This window comes from Mesoplodon densirostris, chromosome 11 (genome assembly GCF_025265405.1).
Source record: "Mesoplodon densirostris isolate mMesDen1 chromosome 11, mMesDen1 primary haplotype, whole genome shotgun sequence".
Taxonomy (NCBI): Eukaryota; Metazoa; Chordata; class Mammalia; order Artiodactyla; family Ziphiidae; genus Mesoplodon; species Mesoplodon densirostris.
The window spans coordinates 67,184,216-67,212,124 of NC_082671.1; the positions used below are offsets into that span (position 1 = coordinate 67,184,216).

The 27,909-nt window shown below is 40.5% G+C and overlaps 1 protein-coding gene across 1 annotated transcript; it reads right to left on the bottom strand.

The window, feature by feature from the left end:
• On the bottom strand, positions 1-27,879 carry WBP2NL (WBP2 N-terminal like). The gene is made up of 6 exons (XM_060113629.1): positions 27,804-27,879; positions 15,529-15,637; positions 15,127-15,268; positions 14,867-14,959; positions 10,055-10,165; positions 1-368 (listed from the first exon to the last, which is right to left on the bottom strand). The coding sequence occupies exons 1-6, from the start codon at positions 27,863-27,865 to the stop codon at positions 1-3; spliced, it is 885 nt and encodes a 294-aa protein (XP_059969612.1). The 5' UTR covers positions 27,866-27,879.
• Positions 27,880-27,909: the final 30 nt, after the last annotated feature.

The window sequence follows — 27,909 nt, forward strand, 5'->3', positions numbered from 1 at the left end:
TTACTTCTTAGAAGGTGGTAAATGAGCCTGAGAAGATGAGGTACATGGAAGAGGAGCCTCCAGCTGGGCTGCCACAGATTTGTGAGAAGCAGCTCTATTTCCAGCAGGTGGAGCTTCATATGCTGGAGGTGGGACTTCATTTCCAACTGGTAGGGCTCCATATCCTGCAGGCAGGGCTTCATATGTCACTGGTGGGGTTCCATATCCTGCAGGTGGGGCTCCATATCCCCCACACGGGGCTTCGTATTCCACAGGTGGGGCTACATATTCCCCAGGAGGGGCTCCATATCCCCCAGGTGGGGGTCCATATCCTGCAGGTGATGCTCCATATCCTGGTGGTGGGGGTCTGTAGACTACAACTAGGTATGCTGAGAAGGAAAAAAATCAGTTAGTCATTTTTTAGAGTAGACAAGGAATAAGTAAGAAGGAGGTAGAAGATAAAAAATAATACTGGGGCTTCCCTGGTGGCGCAGTGGTTGAGAGGCCGCCTGCCGATGCAGGGGACACGGGTTCGTGCCCTGGTACGGGAAGATCCCACATGCCACGGAGCGGCTAGGCCCGTGAGCCATGGCCGCTGAGCCTACGGGTCTGGAGCCTGTGCTCCGCAACAGGAGAGGCCACAACAGTGAGAGGCCCGCGTACCGCAAAAAAAAAAAAAAAAAAAAGAATCTGCTTGCCAACGCAGGGGACACGGGTTCGAGCCCTGGTCCGGGAAGATCCCACATGCCACGGAGCAACTAAGCCCGTGCGCCACAACTACTGAGCCTGTGCTCTAGAGCCTGTGAGCCACAACTACTGAGCCCACATGCCACAACTACTGAAGCCCATGTACCTAGGGCCTGTGCCCTGCAACAAGAGAAGCCACCACAATGAGAAGCCCCTGCACTGCAACGAAGAGTAGTCCCCGCTCGCTGCAACTAGAGAAAAGCCCTCATGCAGCAATGAAGACCCAATGCAGCCAAAAATAAATAAATAATTAAAAGTAGAAAATAATAATAATAATACTGAAGCAAACTGACACAGGAAGAGAATTCAGGCAGAACAATGCAGAAGCCATATTCTTCAGCCATCACCATCTGAAGGCTTTATCATTTCTTGTTGTGGAAGAATTCAAATCAACATGAAAACAACCCTATAGTTATATCTCTACATTACTTAGAGTTGTACCCAGATACATACTTAACTTAATAAAGTTTGTTTTGATGATAAAAAAGTAATAAATGCTCAATGAGGAATATGTGTTTGGGAAATAGAGAAGAGATAAATTTTTAAAAGTCATCTATAATTCCATCATCAAACACAAAAACAATATTTTGGTGCATTTATTGGTAGGATCTCTGTTAATCTTTTTTATACAATCATGATTATAACAACCATACAATTTTTTAAAAATCTGGCTCTTTTTACTTGACATTATGAGAAAGTTCTTTATATTATTAATGTATTTCATAGATTAAAAGCTGAACTATATTTTGTCATGCTGATAAGTGCTACTTATGATAAGTGCTCCCTGGTTGCTGGAGAGCATGTTGCTTCCAAATTTCCAATTAATATTATAATAAACATGGGTTTTATTTATTTCCTTGGCTACATTCCCTAAGTGATTTAACTGTATCAGTGTGAATGGACAACTGTCAAGTTATTTTTCTATAATCCATATTTATGTTTAAGCTATGTAGAAAACACATTAAAAGAACTGTCATAGGGCCTCCCTGGTGGCGCAGTGGTTAGGAGTCCGCCTGCCGATGCAGGGGATACGGGTTCGTGCCCCGGTCTGGGAGGATCCCATATGCCGCGGAGCGGCTGGGCCCGTGAGCCATGGCCGCTGGGCCTGCGCGTCCGGAGCCTGTGCTCCGCAACAGGAGAGGCCAGAACAGTGAGAGGCCCGCATACCGCAAAAAGAAAAAAAAAAAAAAAAAAGAACTGTCATAAAGATGCTCAAAGAACTAAAGGAAAATGTGGAGAAAGTCAAGAAAATTATATATGAACAAAATAGAAATATCAATAAAGAGATAGAAAACCTAATAAGAAAAGAAACAAACAAAAAAATTCTGGAGCTGAAAAGTACAATAACTGAAATGAAAAAATTCACTAGAGGGATTCACATTCAGATTTGAATAGGCAAAAGAAAGAATCAGTAAACCTGACTACAGAACAATTAAAATTGCTGATACTGAAGAACAGAAAGAAAAAGACTGAAGAAAAGTGAACAGAGCCCAAGGGACCAGTGGGACACTACCAAGCAGACCAACATACACATTGTGGAAGTTCCAGAAAAAGAAGAGAGAGAGAAAGATGTAGAGAAAATATTTGAAGAAATAATGGCTGAAGACTTCCCAAATCTGATGAAAGACATGAATATAAACATCCAAGAAGCTCAATAAACTCCAAGTAAGATGAACTCAAAGAGATCCACACTGAGACACACTATAGTCAAACTGTCAAAAGCCAAAGATAAAGAGAGAATCTTGACAGCAGCAAGAGAGAAGTGAATAATCACATACAAGAGATCCTCAATAAGAAAGTCAGCAGATTTCTCACCAGAAACGTTGGAGGCCAGAAATAAACTGTCCAACAAGAATCCTATATCTGGCCAAACTCTGTGAGAGTGAGAAAGAAATTAAGATGTTTCCAGATAAACAAAAGCTGAGGGAGTTCATTACTACTAGACTTGCCCTGCAAGTAATGCTTAAGGGAGTCCTACAGGGTGAAATTAAAGGACACTAGACAGTAATCTGAAACCATATGAAGAAATAAAGATTTCAATAAAGGTAAATCATTGAGCAATTATAAAAGTTAATATTATTATAACAATGGTTTGTAATTCTATTTTTGTTTTCTACATAACTAAAAAGACTAATGCATTTAAAAGAATCATTAGATTATATCTTAGGGGGAACAATGTATAAAGATGAATTTTGTGACATCAACTGAAAGGGGTGAAGACAGAGGGGCTGTAAAGGTACAGAGTATTTGTATGTTACTGAAGTTAAGATAGTAAAAATTCAAATTAGTGTTATAACTTTAGGAGTTAAATGTAACCCCCATGGTAGCCACACACACACACACACACACACACACACACACACACACACAGAACAGCTATGAAATATAAACAAAAGGAAATGAGAGTAGTGGGAGTCAAGATGGCATTGTGGGAAGACATGGAGTTAGTGTCTCCCCACAACTAGGGCACCTGCCAGCCACTGGTGGGGGACTCTGATGCCCAAGGAGACAGGAGGAACCCCAAAGTGAACGAGTAGGTCGTAGGGGGACTGAGGGGGGAGGAGAAGTGGAGGCCAAACAGGATCAGCCTCCCTGAGGCTGGGGAGATCAGGAGAAGCAGGTGCGAGGGACTCTCTGGGAAGAGCAGGAGAGAAGTGGAGGGTGATTGCCTGGCCCACTCGGGCCAGGGAGCCTGCTGAGCTCCCAGACCGGTACCCACCCCTCCAAAGCCCCATCCAGGCCGCGTGGGTCCTGGGGGCATAGAAGGGAGGTCAGGGAGATCAGGAGTCAAAATAAACTAAACACAAAAGAAGACAGTAATGCAGGAAATGAGGGTCAAAAAAGCTATAAGGCATACAGAAACCAAATAGTGAAATGACAGAAGTAAGGCCCCCATCATCAGTAATTACTTTAAATGTAAGTGGATTAAATTCCCCAATCAAAAGACAGAGATTGGCAGAATGAATAAAAACTCATGATTCAACTACATGCTGTGTGTAAGAGACTTATTCTAGATACAAAGACATAAATAAATTGAAAGTAAAAGGATGGAAAAAGATATTCCATGTAAATAGTAACCAAAAGAGAGCAAAAGTGGTTATACTAATATCAGACAAAATAGACTTTACATCAAAAAGATTACGAGAGAGCTTCCCTGGTGGTGCAGTGGTTGAGAGTCCGCCTGCTGATGCAAGGGACACAGGTTCATGCCCCAGTCCGGGAAGATCCCACATGCCACAGAGCGGCTGGGCCCGTGAGCCATGGCCGTTGATCCTGCACATCCGGAGCCTGTGCTCTGCAACGGGAGAGGCCACAACAGTGAGAGGCCCGCGTACTGCAAAAAAAAAAAAAAAAAAAAAATTATGAGATAAAGAAAATTACATATTAATAAAATGTTCAATACAGCAAAAGGATGTAACAATTGTAAACATTTACACACCTAATGACAGACCATCACATATATGAAGCAAAAACTGACAGAATTGAAGGAAGAAATAGACAGTACTACAATAATAGTAGGAGACTTCAATATCCTTCACTCACAATGTGGCTAGAACAACCAGACAGAAGATAAATAAGGAAACAGAGGACGTAAAAAATACAACAAAGCAACTGGATCTAACAGACATATATATGACACTCTACCCAACAACAATAGAATACACATTCCTCTCAAGTATACATGGTACATTTTTCAGAATAGAACATATATTAGGCAACAAAGTAAGTCTGGATAGATTTTAAAAGATAGATGTCATACAAAGTAGCTTCTCTGACCACAAAGGGATGAATTTACAAATCAACAACAGAAGTAAAACTGGAAAAATTACAAATTTGTGGAAATTAGACACCGCACTCTTAAACCACAAATGGATCAAAGAAGAACTCACAAGGGAGGTTAGAAAATACTTAGAGATGAATGAAAATGAAAACACAACATACCGGGACTTCCCTGATGGTCCAGTGGCTAAGACTCAGTGTTCCCAACGCAGGGGACATGGGTTTGATCCCTGGTCAGGGAATTAGATCCCACATGCCACAACTAAGAGTTTGCATGCCATGACTAAAATATCCCACATGCCACAACCAAGACCCGCTGCAGCCAAATAAATAAATAAATTTTTTGAGCTTTTTTAAAAAATTTTTTATTTTTTATTTTTCTGCGGTATGCGGGCCTCTCACTGTTGTGGCCTCTCCTGTTGCGAAGCACAGGCTCCGGACGTGCAGGCCCAGCAGCCATGGCTCACGGGCCCAGCCACTCCACGACATGTGGGATCCTCCTGGACCGGGGCACAAACCTGCATCGACAGGAGGACTCTCAACCACTGCACCACCAGGGAAGCCCCTAATTTATTTTTTTATACAGCAGGTTCTTATTAGTTATCTATTTTATACATATTTGTGTATATATGTCAATCCCAATCTCCCAATTCATCCCACCACCACCCCCCATAATAAATAAATATTAAAAACAAACAAACAAACAAAAACACCATATACCAAAGCTCAAAGGATGCAGCAAAAGCAATGCTAAGGGGGAAATTTATAGCTAAAAACACACTAAAAAACAAAAAAGATCCTAAGTCAACAAACTAACTTAAAAACTTAAAGAACTAAGAAAAGAAGAACAAACTAAATCCAAAGCTAGCAGAAGGAAGGAAATAATAACAATTAGAACATAGATAAATGAAAAAGAGAATAGAAAAACAATAGAGAAAATCAGTGCAGCCAAAAGCTGGTTCTTTGAAAAGATCAACAAAATTGAGAAACCTTTAGCTAGACTGATGAAGAAAAAAAGAGAAGATTCAAATTATTAAAATTAGAAATGGAAGTGGGTACATTACTACTGATTCTACAGAGATAAGAAGGATTATAATACGCTACTATGAACAACTGTATGTTAACAAATTGGATAGCTTAGAAGAAATGGATAAATTCCTAGAAGCCTAAAACTGATAACACTAAATCATGAAGAAATAGAAAATCTGTATAGACCTAGTAAGGAGACTGAATCAATAATTTTAAAAATCTCCCAACAAAGAAAACACCTGGACCTGATTGTTTCACTGTTGAATTCTACTAAACACATAAAGAACTAATACCAATCCTTCTCAAGCTTTTCCAAAAAATTGAAGATGGGGGAACACTTCCTAACTCATTTTATTACCTATTGTGAATAATGCTTCTATGAACATGGTGTACAAATGTCTCTTAGACCCTGCTTTCTATTCTTTTGGTATATACCCAGTAGTGGAATTGCTGGGTCATTAAAAATGTTTTTAGGAACCCCCATACTATTTTTCACAGTGGCTGTACCATTTTATATTCCCACCAACAGTACATAAGCATTCCAATTTCTCCACGTACTTGCCAACATTTGTTGTTTACTGTTTTTTTTGATAGCAGCCACCCTAATGGGCAAGAAATGAAAACTTATGTTCACACAAAAACCTGTACCAAAACCTGCAACCAACCCAGATATACTTGAGCTGCTGAATGGTTAAACAAACTGTTGTACATCTATACCATGAACTATTACTCAACAAAAAGAAGGACAAATTATCGAGACGTGCAACAACCTGGGTGAATCTTGAGGAATAATGCTGAGTGAAAAAAGTCTATCCCAAAAGCTTACATACTACATGATTCTATATATATAACAATCTTGAAATGTCAAAATTATAGAAATGGAGAACAGATTACTGGTTGCCATGCATTAAAGAGGAGGGGGAGGAAGGGAAGTAGGTGTAGCTATAAAAAGACAAACAGGAGTGATCCTTGTGGTAATGTAAATGTTCTGCATTTTTATTGTATCCATGTCAATACCCTGGTTGTGATATTATACTATAGTTCTGCAAAATGTTACCAGTGGGAGAAACTAGGTAAAAGGTATAAAGAATATCTCAGTATTATTCCCAAAAATGTATGGGAATCTACAATTATCTCAAAATAAAAAGTTTAATTAAAAAAACATAATTATAGCAATAAACAATCCAAAAAGGAAATTAAGAAAACAATTACATTTACGATAGCATCCAAAAGAATAAAATACCTAGGAATAAGTGTAACCAAGGATGTAAAAGACTTGTGCTTTGGGACTTCCCTGGTGGTGCATTGATAAGACTCCACGCTCCCAATGCAGGGGGCCTGGCTTCAATCCCTGGTCAAGGAACTAAATCCCACATGTGTACTGCAACTAAGAGTTCGCATGCCACAACTAAGGATCCTGCATGCTGCAACTAACACCCAGCTCAACCAAATAAATAAATAAATATTTTTTTAAAAAGACTTGTGCATTGAAAACTACAAAACATTACTGAGATAAATTAAAGAAGACCTACATAAATAAAAAGAGTTCCTATGTTCATGGGTTAGAAGACTTAATATTAAATTAAGATAGCAATTCCCCCAAAACTGATCTACAAATTAAATGCAATCCCTATCAAAATTCTAATGGTCTTTTTGCAGAAATGTAAAAGGTGATTCTCAAATTCATATGGAGCTATAAGGGACCATGGATGGCCAAAACAATATTGAAAAAGAAATACAAAATAGGAGGACTCACACTTCCCTATTTTGAAACTTACTACAAAGTTACAGTAATCAAAACAATGTGGTACTGGCATAGGATAGACTCATATATCAATGGGAATAGAACTGAGAGTCCAGAAATAAACCTAAACATCTATTACCAATTGATTTTCAACAAGGGTGCCAAGACCACCCAGTGAGGAAAGAATAGTGTCTTCAACAAATGATTCCTGGACAACTGGATAAGCACATGCAAAAGAATACAGCTGGACCCTAACCTTACTCCATATACAAAAATTAACTCATACAGACTTCCCTGGTGGTCCAGTGGTTAAGACTCTGTGCTCCCAATGCAGGGGGCCTGGGTTCGATCCCTGGTCAGGGAACTAGATCCTGCATGCCGCAACTAAAAGATCTCGCATGCCACAATGAAGATCTTGCATGCAGTAACAAAGATCCCATGTGCCACAACTAAGACCCGGTGCAGCCAAATAAATAAATATTCTTTAAAATTAAAAAAAAATTAACTCATAATGAATCAATAACTGAAATATAAGAGCCAAAATTATAAAACTCTTAGATGAAAATATAGGGGTAGATCTTCATGACATTGGACTTGGCAATGGAGTCTTAATTTGATACCAAAAGCACAAGTAACAAGAGAAAAAAATAGATAAATTCATCAAAAATTAAAACTTTTGTGCATCAAAGGATATTCTCAAGAATGTGAAAGATGACCTACAGAATGGGCAACATATTTGCAAGTCCCATATCTGATAAGGATATCCAGAATATATAAAGAACTCTTACAACTCAAACAATGAAAAGACAAACTACCCAAGTTAAAAATGGGCAAGGACTGGAATAGATATATCTCCAAAGAAGATATGCAAATGGCCAACAAGCACATGAAAAGATGTTCAACATCATTTATCATCAAAGAAATGCAAATTAAAATTATAATGAGGGCCTCCCTGGTGGCGCAAGTGGTTGAGAGTCCGCCTGCCGATGCAGGGGATACGGGTTCGTGCCCCGGTCTGGGAGGATCCCATATGCCGCGGAGCGGCTGGGCCCGTGGGCCATGGCCGCTGAGCCTGCGCGTCCGGAGCCTGCGCGTCCGGAGCCTGTGCTCCGCAACGGGGGAGGCCACAACAGTGAGAGGCCCGCATACCGCAAAAAAAAAAAAAAAAAAAAAAAAAAAAAAAAAAAATTATAATGAGATATCTCCTCACAATCACTAGGATGGCTTTAATATAAACAACAAGCAAAAAAAGTAAAATAACAAGCATTGGCAAGGATGTGGAGAAATAGGAACTTGTACATTGCTGGTGAGAATACAAAATAGTGCAGTTGCTGTGGAAAATAGTTTGGTGGTTCCTCAAAAAAGTTAAACATTAAATTACCATATGACCCAATAATTCCAAATGTAGATATATACCCAAGAGAAATGAAAACTTATGTCCACCTGGAAACCTATATACAAATATTTGTAGGAGCTATTATTCATAATTAACCAAAAGGTGGAAACAAGCCAAATGTTCATCAATGGATGAGTGGATAACAAACTATGATACATGCAATGGAATATTAGTCAGCCACAAAAAATGAATAAAGTACTGATAATGCTACAGCTTGGACGAACCTTGAAAACATTTTGCTAAGTGAGATAAGCCAAACACAAAGGTCACATGTTGCTTGACTCCTTTTATGTGATATACACAGAATAGGCAAAGCAGATTAGAGGAAACCAAGAGATGTGGGGAGGGGACAATGGGGAATGATTACTTAGTGGGTATGGGGTATTCTTATGGAGTGATGAAAAAGCTTTGTTGTTTTTTTGGCCTCGCCACGCAGCATGCGGGATCTTAGTTCCCCGACCAGGGATCAAACCTGCGTCCCCTGCAGTGGAAGCATGGTCTTAACCACTGGACTGCCAGGGAAGTCCTGAAAAACTTTTGAAACTAGAGAGAACTGACGGTTGCACAACATTGTGAATACACTAAATACCACTGAATTGTACATTTAAAAATGGTTAATTGTACGTTATGTGAATTTCAACTCAAAAACATTTTTATAAAACTTTAGCAACACTTACTTTTAGATTTTGAATATTAGATTTTAGTTACCCTTAAAAGCTAAGGTAACTATTAAGACTATAGATAACTATCCTTCAGTTGTATACAAAACTAAATAAGCCAATGGACATGTACATCATGCTCCAAGGAGAACCCAAGAAACAGCCTGCATTTGGGGGTCTGTTGGTAACCTGTTAGGAGACTTTTTGTGGTCCACCAACAGACTGTGGCCCATAGTTGAGAATCACTGATCTATGTCTCCTGGGAACATGACTCAGCAGCTATGGACAGGCACAACTGTTAAAGGAAAGTGTACAGGGCATAAAGCCGAGGACTGGAGTCCTCAGTGAGGTTGAAGGGCATGGCACAAGCATGATGGCTATGCTTCTGTGAAAGGGGAAGGGGGAAGTTGGCAAGAGCACATGTTTCTGCTCAGGCTGTAAGCAGGAAGTGGCTGTTCCCACTGATGGGAGTTGCCCAGGTATGCTCCATATTTGTACATTATAGTTAAAAGTAAACCTGAAATGGAAGCCTGGTCATTTACTGACTTGCCACTGAGTTTTCGTCTGGAAATGAAATCATGGACTCAACCATTTTCCAGCCCCCCAAACCTCTGCTGCTGCTTCTGCAGCCGAATTGGAGGCAATGTAGCAGTGAATAGATCTTTGAGCCCCTGGCATACCTTTCCACCTCCCAGGAAGAACCTCCATGCCATATCTTACCTGGACAAGGCGTCTGTTGGGTGCACATCATGCCCCCTGGTGCCGTAATTATATAGAGTCCTGAAGTGCCGAACCAGTAATTTACACTTCCAAGTGGAATTCCTCTGGCAGCTGAGAAGACAAGTTTGGCAAAATAGGGACTCTAATTCTTTTAAGTCAGATGTACAGCAGCTAGCAACCAAATAATTAACAGAGTATTAACCATCACCTTACATGTGTGTCCAACAATGTTCCCAGGATACAAGATTAAAAATATACATTGCCCTTGTCCTCAACTGTATGCTTCTTGAAGGCAGTGATTGTGTATATTTCCCTGTGCTTATTGAAGGCCTAGCATAACACCCACCATGATAGGTATTCAGAAAAAAATTTCCAAGTGAGGATTCTATCAAGTTGGCAAGATAAGTCCATTAAAGGCCAATGTAATGGCAGTACTGAAGAAAGCACTTCTGTTTGTCTCCCTCTGCCTCTCTCTTAAAAGGACACTTTTGATGGTATTTGGGGTCCACTTGAATAATCTAGAGTAATCCCCTCATCTCAAGATCCTTAATTATACCTGAAAAGACTTTTTTTTTTTTTTTTTACAAACAAGGTAACATTCACAGATTCTGAGGATTAGGACACAGATTATATCTTTGGGAGCCATTATCAGCCTGCCACACTAATTTCTGGCCTATGGCATATGATCAGAAGTAATGTACACCGCTTCCAGGCCTGACCCATGAAAACTTCCCAGGTGAGATCTTTACTCTCTTCCTCTCTCTGCTGGCTACCCAAAGAGGTCTTGGAAGCCATGTGTTAACGATGGCAGAGACTCTATTACCCTGGGTCCCTGAAGGGCTATGTAGAACAGAGTCCCCTTTCACCCCTGCTGATTGGCCTTTATATAAGCAGTAATATCCATTATCTTAAGCCACTGATAATTTGGGGTTTATCTGTTTCAATAGCTAGCATTATCTTAACTAATTCACTCTGAATCTAAAGTTGTCATCCTTCCCTGTTACCCTCCCTTTCAATATTCTATTAGTATCCCCTTTCAGAATAATAAGTCATTATTTTATTCACTTACATGTTTGCTTACTTCTTATATGACTCTCACTAGACTGTAAGTTTAACAAAAGCAGGGACTATGTACTTATGTCTCGTTCACTGTTGTGTTCCCAATTGTCGCTCCTAGTGTTTGGCACACAATAGGTACTCAGTACATGTTTGCTAAAAACTTAAATCAAAGAGCCCTGACAGGGGCTTCCCTGGTGGCGCAGTGCTTGGGGGTCCGCCTGCCGATGCAGGGGACGTGGGTTCATGCCCCGGTCCGGGAGGGTCCCGCATGCGGCGGAGCGGCTGGGCCCCTGAGCCATGGCCACTGGGCCTACGCGTCCGGAGTCTGTGCTCCGCAATGGGAGAGGCCACAACAGTGAGAGGCCTGTGTGCAGCAAAAAAAAAAAAAAAAAAAAAAAAAGAGCCCTGACAAAGCAACTCTGCTGAGGGGAAAGGAATCTTTCCTGGTCAAATAATCAGATCATGATGCATGATGGGTGTTTAATTAATTCCAAAGGCCTCAAGGAAGCCCATTCACAAGACCTGACTCTTGCCAGGGGAGTAGGCATAGGTTTCCACAGCTAAACCATGACATAATCAGACCCAGAGCAGTTCCAGACATTGGGCCAAGTTCATATAAGTTGCCTAAATCCTTTCCAAGTGGCTGTGCAATGGCTGAGACACTGACCTACCTTTGCAGGCCAGGAAGCAGAATTTAATGAGAGCACAAAGAGAATCCCCTGAAGTTGCCTGACCCTTATCTCATAATCCTAAAAATAAGCCCCCTCTTATTGTGAGGTCACTGTGAGGTCAAAAATAAGAGTGAACTCAAGACCCAGAATGTAATTGTCCCGAGTTCCCCAGACATCTGTAGCAAAGGGGAACTGGATTTCCAAGTGTCCTCTGACCCGATTCTTCATAGCTACACTCCCTCTGTCTGTAGGACACCCTGTTATCCAATGTCAGGCTTCCAGATGCTGTCTGCCCTCTGGACCATGAAGAGCTGCCAGTTGGGTACAGCTTGTGAACTCCTTGGCCTTTATATATTTGCACTGTATTTTTAACAGTAACTGCAACAAATTTTCTTACTCCTCAATTTTCTCTAATATGGTTCTTCATCACCTTTCTTCTCCAGCAGTTCACTGAAATCTCTTGATAATTCTGCCAAAACCCTCAAATTTCCTCATGCAATGCACATTTTTCAGTCTTCATTTTACCAAACATCTCTCCAGCAGCTGACAGATGACTACCCAGTAATGCTTGAAACTTTCTCCTCCCTTGACTTCCAGGATAATGAACTCACTTGATTCTTCTCTCACCTCTCAATCAGCCCCTTCTCAATCTCCATTGAAGGTCACCCCTCCCTACCTATCCTTTAAATGTTGAGGACCCTTGGCATACATCCTTAAGTCACTGAATGAGCCCATCATTCACATGGCTTCAGAGATGACCTGTGTGCTGAGGATTTCCAAATCAGTCTCTTGATACAGTGCATCTTTGGAGCTCCAAGCTGCATGTCCACTGCCTCTAGCAGCTTGTGTACCTCACACTTAATATGGCGCAGGGGTTAAGAGTGTAGGCTCAAAAGGACACAACATCATTTATACAGTATTCCTGCCAAAATACGTGACCTGAATATAATCATGAGGAAACAGACAAACACAAATTAAGGGATATTCTATGAAACAATAAGGCTGTATTCTTTTTAAAATGTCAGGGTCATGAAAGACAAAAAGAAAGGCTGAGCGCAGACTAAAGGAGACCAAAGAAATAGGACAACTGAATTCAATATGTGATCTGGGATTAGATCCTGGATTGGAAAAAAAAATGCTATTAGAATTAGGAATAGTAATGGTCAATCATTTGAATTTGAATAATCAATAGTATTGGTTTCAGTGTTAAATTTTCTGATTTGATAAGCACACTGAGGTTAGATGAGAGAATGCCCTTGTTCTTAGGAGATACACACTCAAATATTTAGAAATGAAGGAAATGATCTTTGTGACTTACTCCCAAATAGTTCAAACAAAAGCAGAAAAAAAAAAAGAATAACATAAAGCAAACGTGGGGACTTCTCTGCTGGCGCAGTGGTTAAGAATCCACCTGCCAACACAGGGGACACCAGTTCGAGTCCTGGTCTGGGAAGATCCCACATGCTGCAGAGCAACTAAGCCCACGCGTCACAACTACTGAGCCCGCACGCCTAGAGCCCGCGTTCTGCAACAAGAGAAGCCACTGCAATGCACCACAGTGAAGTGTAGACCCCACTCACCACAACTAGAGAAAGCCTGCGTGCAGCAACGAAGACCCAACACAGCCAAAAATAAATAAATAAATAAATAAATATTTTTATAAAAAGCAAATGTGGGGAAATGTTAATAATGGGTTAATCTAGATGAAGGTCCATGTGAGCTCATTGTGATATTCTTAAAACTTTCTATAGATCTGATTTTTTTTCAAAATGAAAAGTTTAAAGAGAGAGAGAGTAGGTTTAAGGTTCAAATTCCAGCTCCACCACTTGCTAACTGTATAGCCTTGGGAAATTATATAACCATCACTGACTCAGTTTCCCCAGCTATACATTGGGGATAATGATAGAACCTACATCATAAGTTTTTGTGAGGATTAAATAAATTAACACATGTAAAGGCCTTGGAACACTGCCCAGTATATGATAAGCATTCAATAAATGTTAGCTAGTATTAATTACTATGTCTAAAGTTGAACTCAATTCCTCTCCAATTTAGACTATCACTTATAGTCTTTTTTTTTTTTTTTTTTGGTCATGTGGCTAGCAGGATCTTAGTTCCCTGACTAGGGATGGAACCCAGGCCGATCCCCAACCACTGAAAGCATTGAGTCCTAACCACTGGACTGCCAGGGAATTCCCTAGACTATCTCTTATACACTTGACTATGGTCTATAGCATCATGATCCAGTCAGTCTTCTAAGGTAGAAAATTCACTACATTCATCTGTGTGTCCCCAGAACTTTGCCCATGCCTCTGTTACAGCACATGCCATAAGATAGGATAATGTATTTGCATATGTCTATCTCTACTGGACTGTGTTTGTCTCAACTAGATTGGAGTTGGGGGTGGAGGAGGCAAGGGAGAAAGGGGAAGAGCATTCCAGACAGAGCAAATAGCATGAAGGCTCAGAGATGGGAGAGCAAGGCACAAAGAATCCAGTTGGATTGGAGTACAAAAGGTGAGAGAATGAGGGATATAAAGTGAGGCTAGATTGAATTAAAATATAACATAAAAAGATTATTTGTATCCTCTGGTACATCCATTAGATCAGTGCTGCAGGGCTTGATGGTACCTCTTCCCATGCTTTAGTTCCATGGAAGATGGGAATTAAACCTAAGAGAAGCAAAGGCAAAGTCAGAAAGGAGAGAAGACAAAAAGCCATGCCAGAGGAAGAAGAGCCAAGGCCACCCTACCGAAAATAAGACTACTCAGTGATACATGAGACTGGCACTTAAATGGACAAAAGACTATCACGTATAGTTAGCTGTTCAGGTGTCTGACGGTAAGCTCCCTTTAGATTGCAAACTCCTTCAGGACAGGGAGGGACTAAATCTTGTGTTCCTAGCACGTAGTATGTTACTTGGCACATAGTCAGTAGGCTCAGGAAATGCCCGCTGAATACATGTGCAAATATCAACTGCCTGACCACAGAGGCCAGAAGTCTTCACTAGCTAACAGTCTTACTTCAATTACACAGGCCCCCAAACCCCAAAGCGCTTGATAATTTTATCAGCATCGCTCACCAGCAGAGGCAGTTTTCATCATCAGCTGGGCAAATTCAATGGCACCTCCTTTTCTGAAGGATAATTTAAAAATAGCCTGTCCTTCCCAGCCACCTGGAGGAAGAAATGGCACACACTCACTAAGAGGCTGGCATGCTGTAACAGAAGGACTGCCACAATCACTAAGAGAAGCACTACCCAATGAAGCAGGGGCCAAGTCTGAATCTTAAACCTTCTGGAAGCTTTTGAGAAAAAATACACTTCTGAGGGGGGACACTTACCATCCGGAGCTGCCTGAATGGTTCCTTTAATGTAGTTGGGGGCAAAGATTGGTTGTTGAATGGTGCAATTACTCATCCGACCAAATGGCATCAGAAAAGAAAGCAGGGTGTCATTGACTAAGTGTGAAGTCACGAAGATCACCTAAGAGAGAAAAGAAACTTTGAAAAAGGAATGCAATTTATCCATGGATTGAGACATATAAGAGCAATTCTGAAGTTAAGGCTGCTTTGGCATTCTGGCCTAATTGAGAAACATCACCAATTTTCTTCCCTCACACTTCAACATGGAAAATCTCAAAGGAGAAATGGTTTAAAATACTTTGAAAGTCAATGTTTAACCTCTCTCCATTTTAAGGAAAACAAATGTAGAGTTAATCAGATCAAAGTAGAAGTAGAAATTACCCGGTATGAAGTGAGAAACAATGTTCCTCTTTTTGTACCATTAAAGAGATCAGATCCCTCTGGTTGCTGTAGGAAGGAGAGGTCCACATCCTGACTCTGCTTCAAGACACTGCAGAAAAGACAGGGCAGACAGCACACAATTTAGAATCTATATAAAATTATACAAACAGAGCTCATAGCATAGTTTCTAGCCTGGAGGGAAATTTTAATAAATGTTACTTGCTGCTGCTACTGCTACTACTATTTTATTAAAATAGAAAGGAATTTAAATGATCTTATTCTCTGACAATTCACACTTCTTCTTCTTCTTTATCATTGGGTTCTTTTTTTATTTTTTATTTTTTTATTTTTTATTATTTTATTTTATTTATTTTTTTTTTTTTGCGGTATGCGGGCCTCTCACTGCTGTGGCCTCCCCCGTTGCGGAGCACAGGCTCCGGACGCGCAGGCTCCGGACGCGCAGGCTCAGCGGCCGTGGCTCACGGGCCCAGCCGCTCCGCGGCATATGGGATCCTCCCAGACCGGGGCACGAACCCGTATCCCCTGCATCGGCAGGCGGACTCTCAACCACTTGCGCCACCAGGGAGGCCCTATCATTGGGTTCTTTTTTTAAAAAAAAATTGGTTCCCCCACTCTTTTATTAATTAATTAATTAATTTATTATTTTTGGCTGCATTGGGTCTTAGTTGTGGCACTCATTATCTTTCATTGTGGCTCACAGGCTCTTCACTGCGGCACGAGGGCTCTCTAGTTGAGGCACATGGACTTAGTTGCCCCACAACATGTGGGATCTTAGTTCCCCGACCAGGGATCGAACCCACCTTCACCTTCATTGGAAGGCGGATTCTTTACCACTGGACCACCAGGGAAGTCCCATTGGGTTCTTCTTTCTTATCAAGCCTAATTCTATTCTTAATGTATATTCATTAATTCTTCTACTTCTTGTGCAGTTGGTATAAAGCACTCTGTTAACGAAAATGTTTCTTGGACTCTGGTAAAGAACGTAAGGCACACGCAGAGTGCTCCTGAAACCTCTGACATGTTCCCTCTGTCTGTCATGTTCTCCCTGCACTCCTAATCTGAAAAACTTGGGCTCATCCTATTCTTACTCATAGAATCCTACTGGGTTTTTTCCCTTTCTTAGTAATTTATATATATAAATTATAAATATATAAGTGGGTGCTACTAAATATTGAAAGAATGAGTGAATGAAAACATGAATATAGATAATAATGCAAGAAATATATGACATACATCACATAAATGGAACAAAAATATCATGGCAGTTTGGTGGAAGGAGAGATTAGCTCTTGGTTGAAGTAATTAGGAATGACTTTACAGAAAGGTTGACATTTGAGCTGATTCTTTTTTTTTTTTTTTTTTTAGGCCATGTTGTGCAGCATGCAGGATCTTAGCTTCCCAACCAGGGATCGACCTGCGCCCCCTGCATTGGGAGTGCAGAGTCTTAACCACTGGGCCACCAGGGAAGTCCCACTGAGCCGATTCTCAAGAGATGAATAGTGTTTCAGTAGGCAGAAGTGAGGGTAGAGGAAAATCCTGATGGGGAGCAAACAGCATTAATGGAGGTATGCCGTGGAAAGAAAACTGCATACTTGGGAGCAGCCTACCAGTGTGAATTCATCAAAACAGCATGGAAGTGAGACTGGGAGGAATAGTGAGATAAAGCTGGAATCATGCTGGGACTAGAGCTTGGAGACATCATTCAATAGGCAAGGCAGAACTGTGACTTGCAGCTGTCTCAGCAGGGAAGTCACATGATCAAGGAAGTGGTGGTATGTCAGAGGGATCCATTTAAGAGTTCCTAAAATAGTTCTGATATGAGGTAATAAGAACTGGGACTAGGATGGTGGTGTATGGATAAAAAGGGCTTTTTAACTGACTATGAAAAAATAGGATGTCAGCAAAAATGGTGGAATAAGGAACTCTAAATGTCAGCCTAGAACTCTAGAATCTAATCAAAAGTTTATAGAAACTAGGGGAATGTTTAATCAAGAAAAATATAGTTGAATGTCAATAAGAGAGCTTTATGCACTTTAACTTGCCCTAGTACTATCCTCCACTCCCCAGTTTGGCAACAGCCTTGACAACAACAACCCATATTCTCAGTATAGGTGCCAACTACTGGGGGGAGGAGAACAGACCTTATTGTGGTTGTCTGTTTTGACCTGTCCAGTGGCTTCCTGGAGGACTAGCTCTAAGGGCATGTGCCTAACTCAGAACTCTCTTGGGACTTAGGCAGCTACCTAGGGCACATTTGTCAAAAACATTTCAAGGCAAATGTGTTAGAGCTGCTATCTGGGGCAAAGAATGACATTTTGGGCAAGCAATAAAAAAACTGAAAAGTGAGGAAGGAAAGACTGGGAAATGAGATACTTTGAGGAATAAAGGCTTTGAAAACCTCTGACATGTTCATGGGAATCTAGAAAGCACCACACATACATTTTCAGGGCTGAGTTCATGCTCAGAAGAAACCTGATAAGGCCCTAAAACTGTTACCTCTGGTTGACAGTGAGGCTCTGCTCAAGTAGGCAGTGAAAGCTAAGACAGAGTTTTAAACTGCCTAGCTGAGTGATAAAGACAGGCTCCAACACACACACAGGCCATCTGCAAAGGCTGGGATTTTGTTGTTGTTGTTCCAAACATACAAGTAAACTGTCAAATCACTAGCTAGCCTCTAAATTAACATAAAAGAGGCCACACATGTCATTAGCCACACATAACAAAGAATATAGACTTTACAAAATTAGTTCAGAAAAATCACTAAACAATAACTACAACATGCAGCAACAACACCCTGTGGAAGAGGGAGAGTCTGATTTCCAGAGTTGCCACATTATAATTTTTTAAAATGTCCAGTTTTCAACAACAACAAAAAAATGAGGCATGCAAAGAAACAAGAAAGTATGGGACTTCCTAGTGGTGCAGTGGTTAAGAATCTGTCTGCCAACGCAGGGGACGTGGGTTTGAGCCCTGGTCCAGGAAGATCCCACATGCCACAGAGCAACTAAGCCCGTGTGCCACAACTACTGAGCAGGCACTCTAGAGCCCACGAGCCACAACTATTGAAGCCCGTGAGCCACAACTACTGAAGCCCGTGTGCCTAGAGCCCATTCTCCGCAACAAGAGAAGCCACTGCAGTGAGAAGCCTGCATACCGCAACGAAGAGTAGCCCCTGCTCGCCTCAACTAGAGAAAGCAGGCACGTAGCAATGAAGACCCAAAGCAGCCATAAATAAATAAATAAATAAATAAATTTATTTATTTATTTATTTTAAAAAATTAATTGAAACTGCCCCTTAGGAAGCCAAGAAATTAGATTAACTAGACAAAGACTCTAAATAAACTATTTAAAATATATTCAAAAAGTAAAAAGAAACAATGACTTAATGACTTAAGGAAAAGGATGAAAACAATGTCTCATCATGTAGAGAATACAAAAATAAAAAGATAGAAATTATAAAAAGGAAAATAGAAATTCTGGAGTAGAAGGCTATAATAACTGATATAAAAAGTTCAGTAGTGGGGGACTTAATGGCATATTTCAGCAGGCAGAAGAATCAGTGAACTTGAAGATAGGTCAGTTGAGATTAATAGTTACTACCTGAGTAACAGAAAGAAAAAAGAATGAAGAAAAAGGAACAGAGTCTAACAGACCTGTGGAACACAATCAAACATATCAACATATGTATTATGCGACTGGCAAAAGGAGAGGAGAGGAAAAAAGGGGGAATAAAGAATTCTTGAACAAATAATGTCCACAATTTTCCCAAATTTAATGAAATACATGAATCTACACATCCAAGCTCAAGAAACTCCAAGTAGGATAAACTCAAAGGGATCCAAACTGAGACACATTGCAATCAAACTGTTGAAAGCCAAATACAGAGAATCTTGAAAGCAGCAAGAGAAGAAAATTATCATGCACAAGGAATCCTCAATAAGACAAACAGCTGACTTCTCACCAGAAAATATGGAGGTAATGGGATGAAATATTCAAAGTGCTAAAAGGAAAAAAAATGTCAACCAAGAATTCTATATCTAAACTATCCTTCAAAAATTAAGGAAAAATTAAAACATTACCAAGTGAACAAAAACTGACAGAGTTTATTACTATTAGATCTGAACTATAAGAAATGTTAAAGGAAGTCCTTCTGCCTGAAATAAAAAGACACTGGACAGTAAATGAAATCAACACAAAGAAATAAAGAACACTGGGAAAGATAATTACATAGGCAAATTAAAAATCAATATTAACGAATTTTGGGTTTGTTCATTTCATCCTATATGATTTAAAACACAATTGTATAAAACAATAATTGTAAATCTATAATCATGAGCACACAATGTATAAAGATGTAATTTGTGACAATCACAATATAAGAGGGCAGAGCTATGTAGGAGTAAAGTTTCTGCATATAATTAAAACTAAGTTGGTATTAATTTGAACCAGATTGTTATAAATTAAGATGTTAAACATAATCTGTGGGGCAACCACAAAGAAGATAACTAAAATACATGCAGCAAAGGAAATGAAGAGAGATAAAGATGGTACACTAAGAAATATCTGTTAAACACAAAAAAGCACTCATGGAGGAATTGAGGAACAAAAATGATATAAGAAATATAGAAAACAAATAGCAAAAGAGCAGAAGTTAAGTTCTTCCTTATCAATAATTACATTAAATTTAAATGGATTAAAGTCTGCAATTAAAAGGCAGAGAATGATAGAATATATTTTTTTAAAAAAAATATTACCGCTATAGACTGTCTACAAAAACTCACTTGAGATCTAAAGACACAAATAGGTTGAAAGTAAAAGGATGGAAAAAGATACTCCATGAAACAGTAACCAAAAGAGAGCTGAAGTAGCTATACTAATATCAGAAAAACATAGACTTATTTATCTCTTGTAAATATAAAATACAGTGTGTGTGAAAAAAAAATTATTACAAGACAAAGAGGAATCTTCTATAATGAGAAAAGGGTCGATCATCAAAAAGATACAACAATGATAAGCATGGATACATCTAACAAAATTCAACTAGACCTAACATATAAGGACACTCCCCCCACAAAGGTAGCATACACATTCTTCTCAAGTGCACATGGAACAGTCTCTAGGATAGACCATATGTTGGGCCACAAAACAAGTCTCACGAAATTTATGAAGACTGCAATCATGCAAAATATCTTTTATGACTACAATGGAATGAAATTAGAAAACAATAACTGAAGGATATCTGACAAAGTAACAAATATATGGAAATAAAACATCACATTCTTAAACAACCAATGGATCAAAGAAGAAATCATAAGTGAAATTAGAAAATACTTCAATCTAAATGAAAGCAAAAGCATACATACCAAAACTATTTAGATGCAGCAAAAGCAGTGCTTAAGAGTGAAATTTATAGCTTTTAATGCCTACATTTTTTAAAAGAGAGATTTCAAATTAATAATCTAACTTTCCACCTTAGGGAACTAGAAAAACAAAAGCAAATGAAACCCAAAGCTAGCAGTAGGAAGGAAATAATAAAGATTACAATGGAGATAAATGAAATAAAGAATAGAAAAATAGAATCAATGAAACCAAAGTTATTTCATTGTGAAGATCAACAAAATGTACCAATCTTTAGCTAAACTGACCAAGGAAAAAAGAAAATTCAAATTACTAAAACTATGGATGAAAGTGGGGATGTTGGGTTTCCCTGGTAGCGCAGTGGTTAAGAATCTGCCTGCCAATGCAGGGGACATGGGTTCAAGCCCTGGTCCAGGAAGATCCCACATGCCACGGAGCAACTAAGCCCGTGCACCACAACTACTGAGCCTGCAAGCCACACTACTGAAGCCCACTTGCCTAGAGCCCATGCTCTTCCACAAGAGAAGTCACTGCAATGAGAAGCCTGTGCACCACAACAAAGAGTAGCCCCCACTCACTGCAACTAGAGAAAGCCTGCATTCAGCAACGAAGACCCAATGCAGCCAAAAATAAACAAATAAATAAATAAACAACATTTTAAAAAAAGCAAGACAGTGGGGATGTTATCACAGACCTTACAGAGATTTAAAATAAGATTATAAGAGAATATATGAACAATTGTATGGCAACAAATTAGATAACATAGATAAAATGGGTAAATTCCTAGGGAAAAAACCCACTGAAATTGACTAAAGAAAGAAAATCAGAATAGACCTATAACAGGTAGAGACTGAATCAGTAGTCAAAAAACTTCCAATAAGAAAAAACAGAAAAATATTCATGTAAAAAATCCTCAAAAAAATACTAGTAAACTGAATATAACAACACATTAAGAGGATTATACAACATGACCAACTGGGATTTATCCCTGGAATGCAAAGATAGTTTAAGATATGAAAGTCAATCAATAAAATAAGAATAGAACTACCTTATGATCCAGCAATCCCACTTCTGGGTATATATCCAAAGGAAATGAAAATAGGATAGCAAACAAGTATCTGTACTCCCATGTTCATTGAAGCATTATTCATAATAGCCAAGATATGGAAACCATGTAAGTGTCCATCAATGAATGAACAGATAAAGAAGATGTGAGATAGATAGATATATATGGACAGAGCGAGAGAGAGAGAGCCACACAGAGAAAGACAATACTGCATGGAATCACTTATATGTGGAATCTTTAAAAAGTCAAACTCAAAGAAACAGAGAAGTAGGGTGTTGCCAGAGGCAAGGGGCCAGGGTGGGAGGCTGTGGAGAGAATAGGGACAGGTTAGGAAAGGGATCAAACTTAATATAAATTTTTTTAAAAATAGAGATTTTTTAATGAAAATCAATCAATGTAATATAGCACATTGACAAAATGAAGGACAAAAAAACATATGATCACCTCAATTGATGCAGAAAAAGCATTTGACAAAATTTTACACTCTTTCATGATGAACACACTCAACAAACTAGGAATCATAGGAAACTACCCCAAAATAATAAAAGCCATTTATGAAAAGCCCACAGCTAACATCATACTCAATGGTGAGAGATGAAAGCATTTCTTCTAAGATCTGGAAAAAGGTAAGGATGCCCACTCTCACCACTTCTATGGTCAAATGATCTTCAACAAGGGTTCCATGACCACTCAATGGGGAAAGAACAGTCTCTTCAACAAATGATGTTGGAGAAACTAGATATCCACAGGCAAAAGAAGGAACTTGGACCTTTAACTTATACCATCTTAAAAATTCGACTCAAAATGGATTAAAGAACCAAACATAAGCTCTAACACTACAAAACTTCTGGAAGAAAACATAGGTGGAAATTTTCATGACACTGGACTTGACAACAATTTCTTGCATATGACACCAAAAGCACAGGCAACAAAAGCAAAAATAGACAAATGGGACTATATCAAACTTGAAAACTTTTGTGCATCAAAGGACACAATCAACAGAGTGAAAAGTCAACCTATAGAATGGGGGAAAATATTTGCAAACCATAAGAGGTTAATATCCAGAATATATAAAGAACTCCTACAACTCAACAACACCAAAATAAAAACAAACTGATTTAAAAATGGACAAAGGACTTAAATAAACATTTCTCCAAAGATGATATATAAATGGCTAAAAAATATGAAAAGATGCTCAACATTACTAATCATCAGAGGAATGCAAATCAAACCCATGAATGAGATATCACCTCACACCTATTAGGATGGCTACTATTGAAAAAAGAAAAGTGTTGCCTAGGATGTCGATAAATTGGAACTCTTGTGCACTCTTGGTGGGATTGTAAAATGGTGCGACAACTATGGAACAGTATGGAGTCTCCTCAAAAATTAAAAATAGGACTACTCCATAGTCCAGCGATCCCACTTCTGGGTATATATTGAAAAGAATTGAAAGCAGGGTCTCAAAGAGATATTTGCACACTCACGTTCATAGCAGCACTATTCATAATAGCCAAGAGGTGGAAGCAACATAAAAGTCTATCAATGAATGAATGGAGAAACAAAATGTGTTATATGAGTAAAATGGAATATTATTCAGCCCTAAAATGGAAGGAAATCTTGTCACATGTTACAACATGGGTGAATCTTGAGGACATTATGCTAAGTGAAATAACCCAGACAAAGACAAATACTATATGATCTCACTTACATGTGGAGTCTAAAAAAAAAAAAATTCAAATTCACAGAAGCAGAGAGTAGAACAGTAGTTATTGGGGGCTGATGGGATGGGGGAAATGGGGAGATGTTAAGCAAGGTTACAAATTTACAGTTAAGTAGGATGAATAAGTCTAGAGATCGAATATATAGGCATGAAGACTATATTGTACTTAATAATACTATATTGAACACTGGAAATATGCTAAGAGACTAAAAAAATGATAATTATGTGAGATGACATGTTAATTAACTTGACTAGGAATCATTTCACTATGTATATTACATCAAATTACCATGTTGTATACTTAAATATATACAATTTTTATGTTTTTAGTGGCTAAGATGGTAAATTTTGTTATGTGCTTTTTACCACACAAAAAATGAACAACTTTGGGACTTCCCTGGTGGCGCAGTGGTTAAGAATCTGCCTGTCAATGCAGGGGACATGAGTTCGATCCCAGGTCCAAGAACATCCCACACGCCGTGGAGCAACTAAGCTCGTGGGCCACAACTACTGAGCCCACATGCCACAACTACTGAAGCCCGCACACCTAGAGCCCGTGCTCTGCAACAAGAGAAGCCACCGCAATGAGAAGCCCGAACACCGCAACAAAGAGTAGCCCCCGCTCGCCACAACCAGAGAAAACCCGCGAGCAGCAACAAAGACCCAACATAGCCAAAAATAAATTAATTAATAAATAAATAAATTAATTAATAATAAAATACAATAAAAATAAATATATATATTTATTAAAAATGAACAACTTAGCAAAAAAATGGAGAACAATTTATGAACCAAGAAGATTTACCAAATACATATAAATAGTCAATAACCATAAGACAAAAATAATTTCACTAGCAATTAAGCTTTAAAAAAAGATTTCATTATTCAGATTCCATGATCAGACTGGCAGAGCTATCAAAGATTAACACAGGGTGTTGGTATTGGGCACTCAAAGTATTAAAAGGAATGTAATTTGATATAATTCTGTAGGGTAATTTTGCAATAAATATATTAAATATAAAATATATTTAATATTTTAAAATATTTTGACAAGGATTTTCATATTAAAAATATTTTTTTTAATATTTTTTTAAAAGTCTGTGTCCTCTGATCTCACAATTCCACTTTCAGGCATATATCTGAAAGAAACATTCTGACAGGTGGGCAAAGATAAATCTTTAAAAAGTTCACTGCAGCAATGTTTATAGCAATGACAAATTAAAATCAGACTATCCGGGACTACCCTGGTGGCGCACTGGTTAAGAATCCACCTGCCAGGGCCTCCCTGGTGGCGCAAGTGGTTGAGAGTCCGCCTGCCGATGCAGGGGATACGGGTTCGTGCCCCGGTCTGGGAGGATCCCATATGCCGCGGAGCGGCTGGGCCCGTGAGCCATGGCCGCTGAGCCTGCGCGTCCGGAGCCTGTGCTCCGCAACGGGGGAGGCCACAACAGTGAGAGGCCCGCATACCGCAAAAAAAAAAAAAAAAAAAAAAAAAAAGAATCCACCTGCCAATGCAGGGGACACGGGTTCCAGCCCTGGTCTGGAAGATCCCACATGCCGTGGAACAACCAAGCCCATGCACCACAACTACTGAACCTGCACTCTACAGCCTGCGAGCCACAACTACTGAGCCTGCGTGCCACAGCTACTGAAGCCCGCGTGCCTAGAGCCCATGCTCCGCAACAAGAGAAACCACCGCAGTGAGAAGCCTGCGCACTGCAACGAAGAGTAGCCCCCACTCGCCCCAACTAGAGAAAGCCTGTGTGCAGCAACGAAGACCCAACGCAGCCAAAAAAAGAAAGAATATATCCTCCTTTAAAAAAAAAAAAATCAGACTATCCCAGATACGGGCTGGAGCAAATATGTATGCATACTGGAGTACGAGATACTGAAAATAATGATGTAGATACCGACGCTGGAAAGCATCCCCAATACATTGATAAATGAGAAAAACAAGTTACAAAGCAGTCTGACAGGGGAAGGTGTGTATATTTCCACAGGGGAAAGTACAGAAGGATACATACCAAAATGTAAAAAGCACTGGATGTAGGAATTTGGGGTAATTTAAAATTTTTCCCAATTTTTCTACATGGTTTTACCTGCACACATTTTTGAATATGGATTTAAAAAAAAACAAAACTCAATGTCTTCCCTTTTTACCAGTAGAGTCTAGCCCACACATTTATGACTTTTCAGCTGGGATCAGAAAAAAATCTCCACACAACACAGCCAAGCTGTGATGAATTTCTCAACTGTGTATTGTGAGTAGTCCAGAGAAGTCAAAATATAACCAATCTTCTCCCTCTCAAGCTATTTCTTTAAAGTGGTTTTTATCCAGGAAGCCAGGGCACCTACAGAGACTTCTTTGCTGAGAAGAAAGAAGAGAAGCAGTCCTTTTCCTTTTAGAGGGGCAGCCAGAGTAGAGAAGTGGATGCACAGTACCTAAGTTCAGAGCTCTCCCACATGCACTGGCCATGTGATTTTAAGCAAATTACTTCTCTTTCAGTTTTCCCACCTGTGAAACGAGGAAACTAGTACTGATCCTTATTGCAGATAGAGCAGTTATAACTATAAAGCCCTTGCACAGTGCTCAGCTATGGTTATCCATTCAAGAGCACACAAAGGACGCCACAAAGGTAATCAAAGGACCATAAAATCAGTATATGTTACAATTTTTTAAAACCATGCTTCATTCCCTGCCTCCAGCACACAAACAGAAAAGCAGACAGACAAACTTGTAGCCTGAATGAGAAGACACCCAAACACCAGATTAGATGTGGCTTCAAGGCACAGAGCCACAGGCACAAAGGTCAGCGTTCTCTAGGCCAGTGTGCACGCAGTCAGAATGGTGGGCAATCATCTCCTACTACAAAACTGAACAAACAGCAGCGGTCCTTCAGGAGCAAGGGAGAACCTACCGCCTTGACGGCGCGTATAAATCTGTCAAGAAAATATTCTGGGGAAGGAAGCATAGAAAAAAGATCTGGACATCAGCGTTTGGTACTGACTTAAAGGGTCTTCCCGACAGATGCATTCAAAGCGACCTAGGTGTGCTCTGCCTCACCTGAGCACAGCCCTGGGTTTCTGAGTCTCACTGCTAGGCGAGCTCAAAGGAAAACGAGGGGGCTTCCCTGGTGGCGCAGTGGTTGAGTCCGCCTGCCGATGCAGGAGACACGGGTTCGTGCCCCGGTCCGGGAAGATCCCACATGCCGCAGAGCGGCTGGGCCCGTGAGCCATGGCCGCTGAGCCTGCGCGTCCAGAGCCGCAATGGGAGAGGCCACAACAGTGAGAGGCCCGCATACCGCAGAAAAAAAAAAAAAAAAAGGAAAACAAAGGCAAATCGGAGCAGAGAGGAGCACTTTTACGAAGTGCCGGGGAGCTGGAGCAGGCCTCTGGGAAAATGGGGGCGGGGGATGACGGAGGGGAGTGGGGCAGAGTCGAGGTGTTAGGTGGGGAGGTGAAAATGGGCGGCTCCGGGCTGAGCCTGACAGAGGCGAGAGGAGAGGGGCGAGCGGTGGTCACCGTTAGCACCACACAGAGCGATCGGTGCAAACCCCAAGGCTGCCATGGGAGGCAAGAGAGCGTCATTCTTCCTAGACGCGTCTTCTTCCGGTCCTGATCTTTTCAAAAAAGTAAGACCAGTCATCTCCTTGGTTGGGGCGAAGATGAGAGAGGGCTTTTCGAAGTTCTGAGAGTGAGGAGAGGCCCCTGACAGTTCGGGATCCTTCCAGAAAGATTCCAAAGACACTCATGCCTCTTCTACCTCCCAGAAGCCTGGGACCTTGTTCCCGTCACTCTACAAAGGTAGCGCACTAACAGCAGCCGCAAGCGACCCGGAGGGTCGGTGCCACTCCCCACTCCCACCACTTCACTTCCACCTTTCTTCTGAGGCAGCACGCGCCCTTCACACACGCTACAGCCCCCGCTCCGGCCTTCACATTCCGAACACCCGCGAGACAGCAACGCCCTAGCGTCGGGGCGGAGCCACGCCCGCTGCGCACGCGGAAAAGGCGGGAAAGTCCCTGATGCGCTGAGAGTTTGCGAGCCGCCAGTTCCCCGTGCATCTGCTGCCTCCTCTGACAGCTCCGCAGGCTTCCTTTCACGCACCTTTCGCCGAAGGGGATGAGGGCCACGCCACGGTTCTCGGTGTGGCTCTGGTTCACTGCCATCCTGCCCCAGGGCCGCTCCTGCCGCCCCTCAGGTGGGAAGGGGC

Excerpts from the sequence above, each read along its gene's own strand:
- WBP2NL (XM_060113629.1), bottom strand. The coding sequence starts at position 27,865 with ATGGCAGTGAACCAGAGCCACACCGAGAACCGTGGCGTGGCCCTCATC. Across the intron at positions 15,269-15,528 it reads TGTTTCTCACTTCATACCGG|GTGATCTTCGTGACTTCACA; the intron begins GTAATTTCTACT and ends TTTCTCTCTTAG. Across the intron at positions 10,166-14,866 it reads GATGAAAACTGCCTCTGCTG|CTGCCAGAGGAATTCCACTT; the intron begins GTGAGCGATGCT and ends TTGTCTTCTCAG.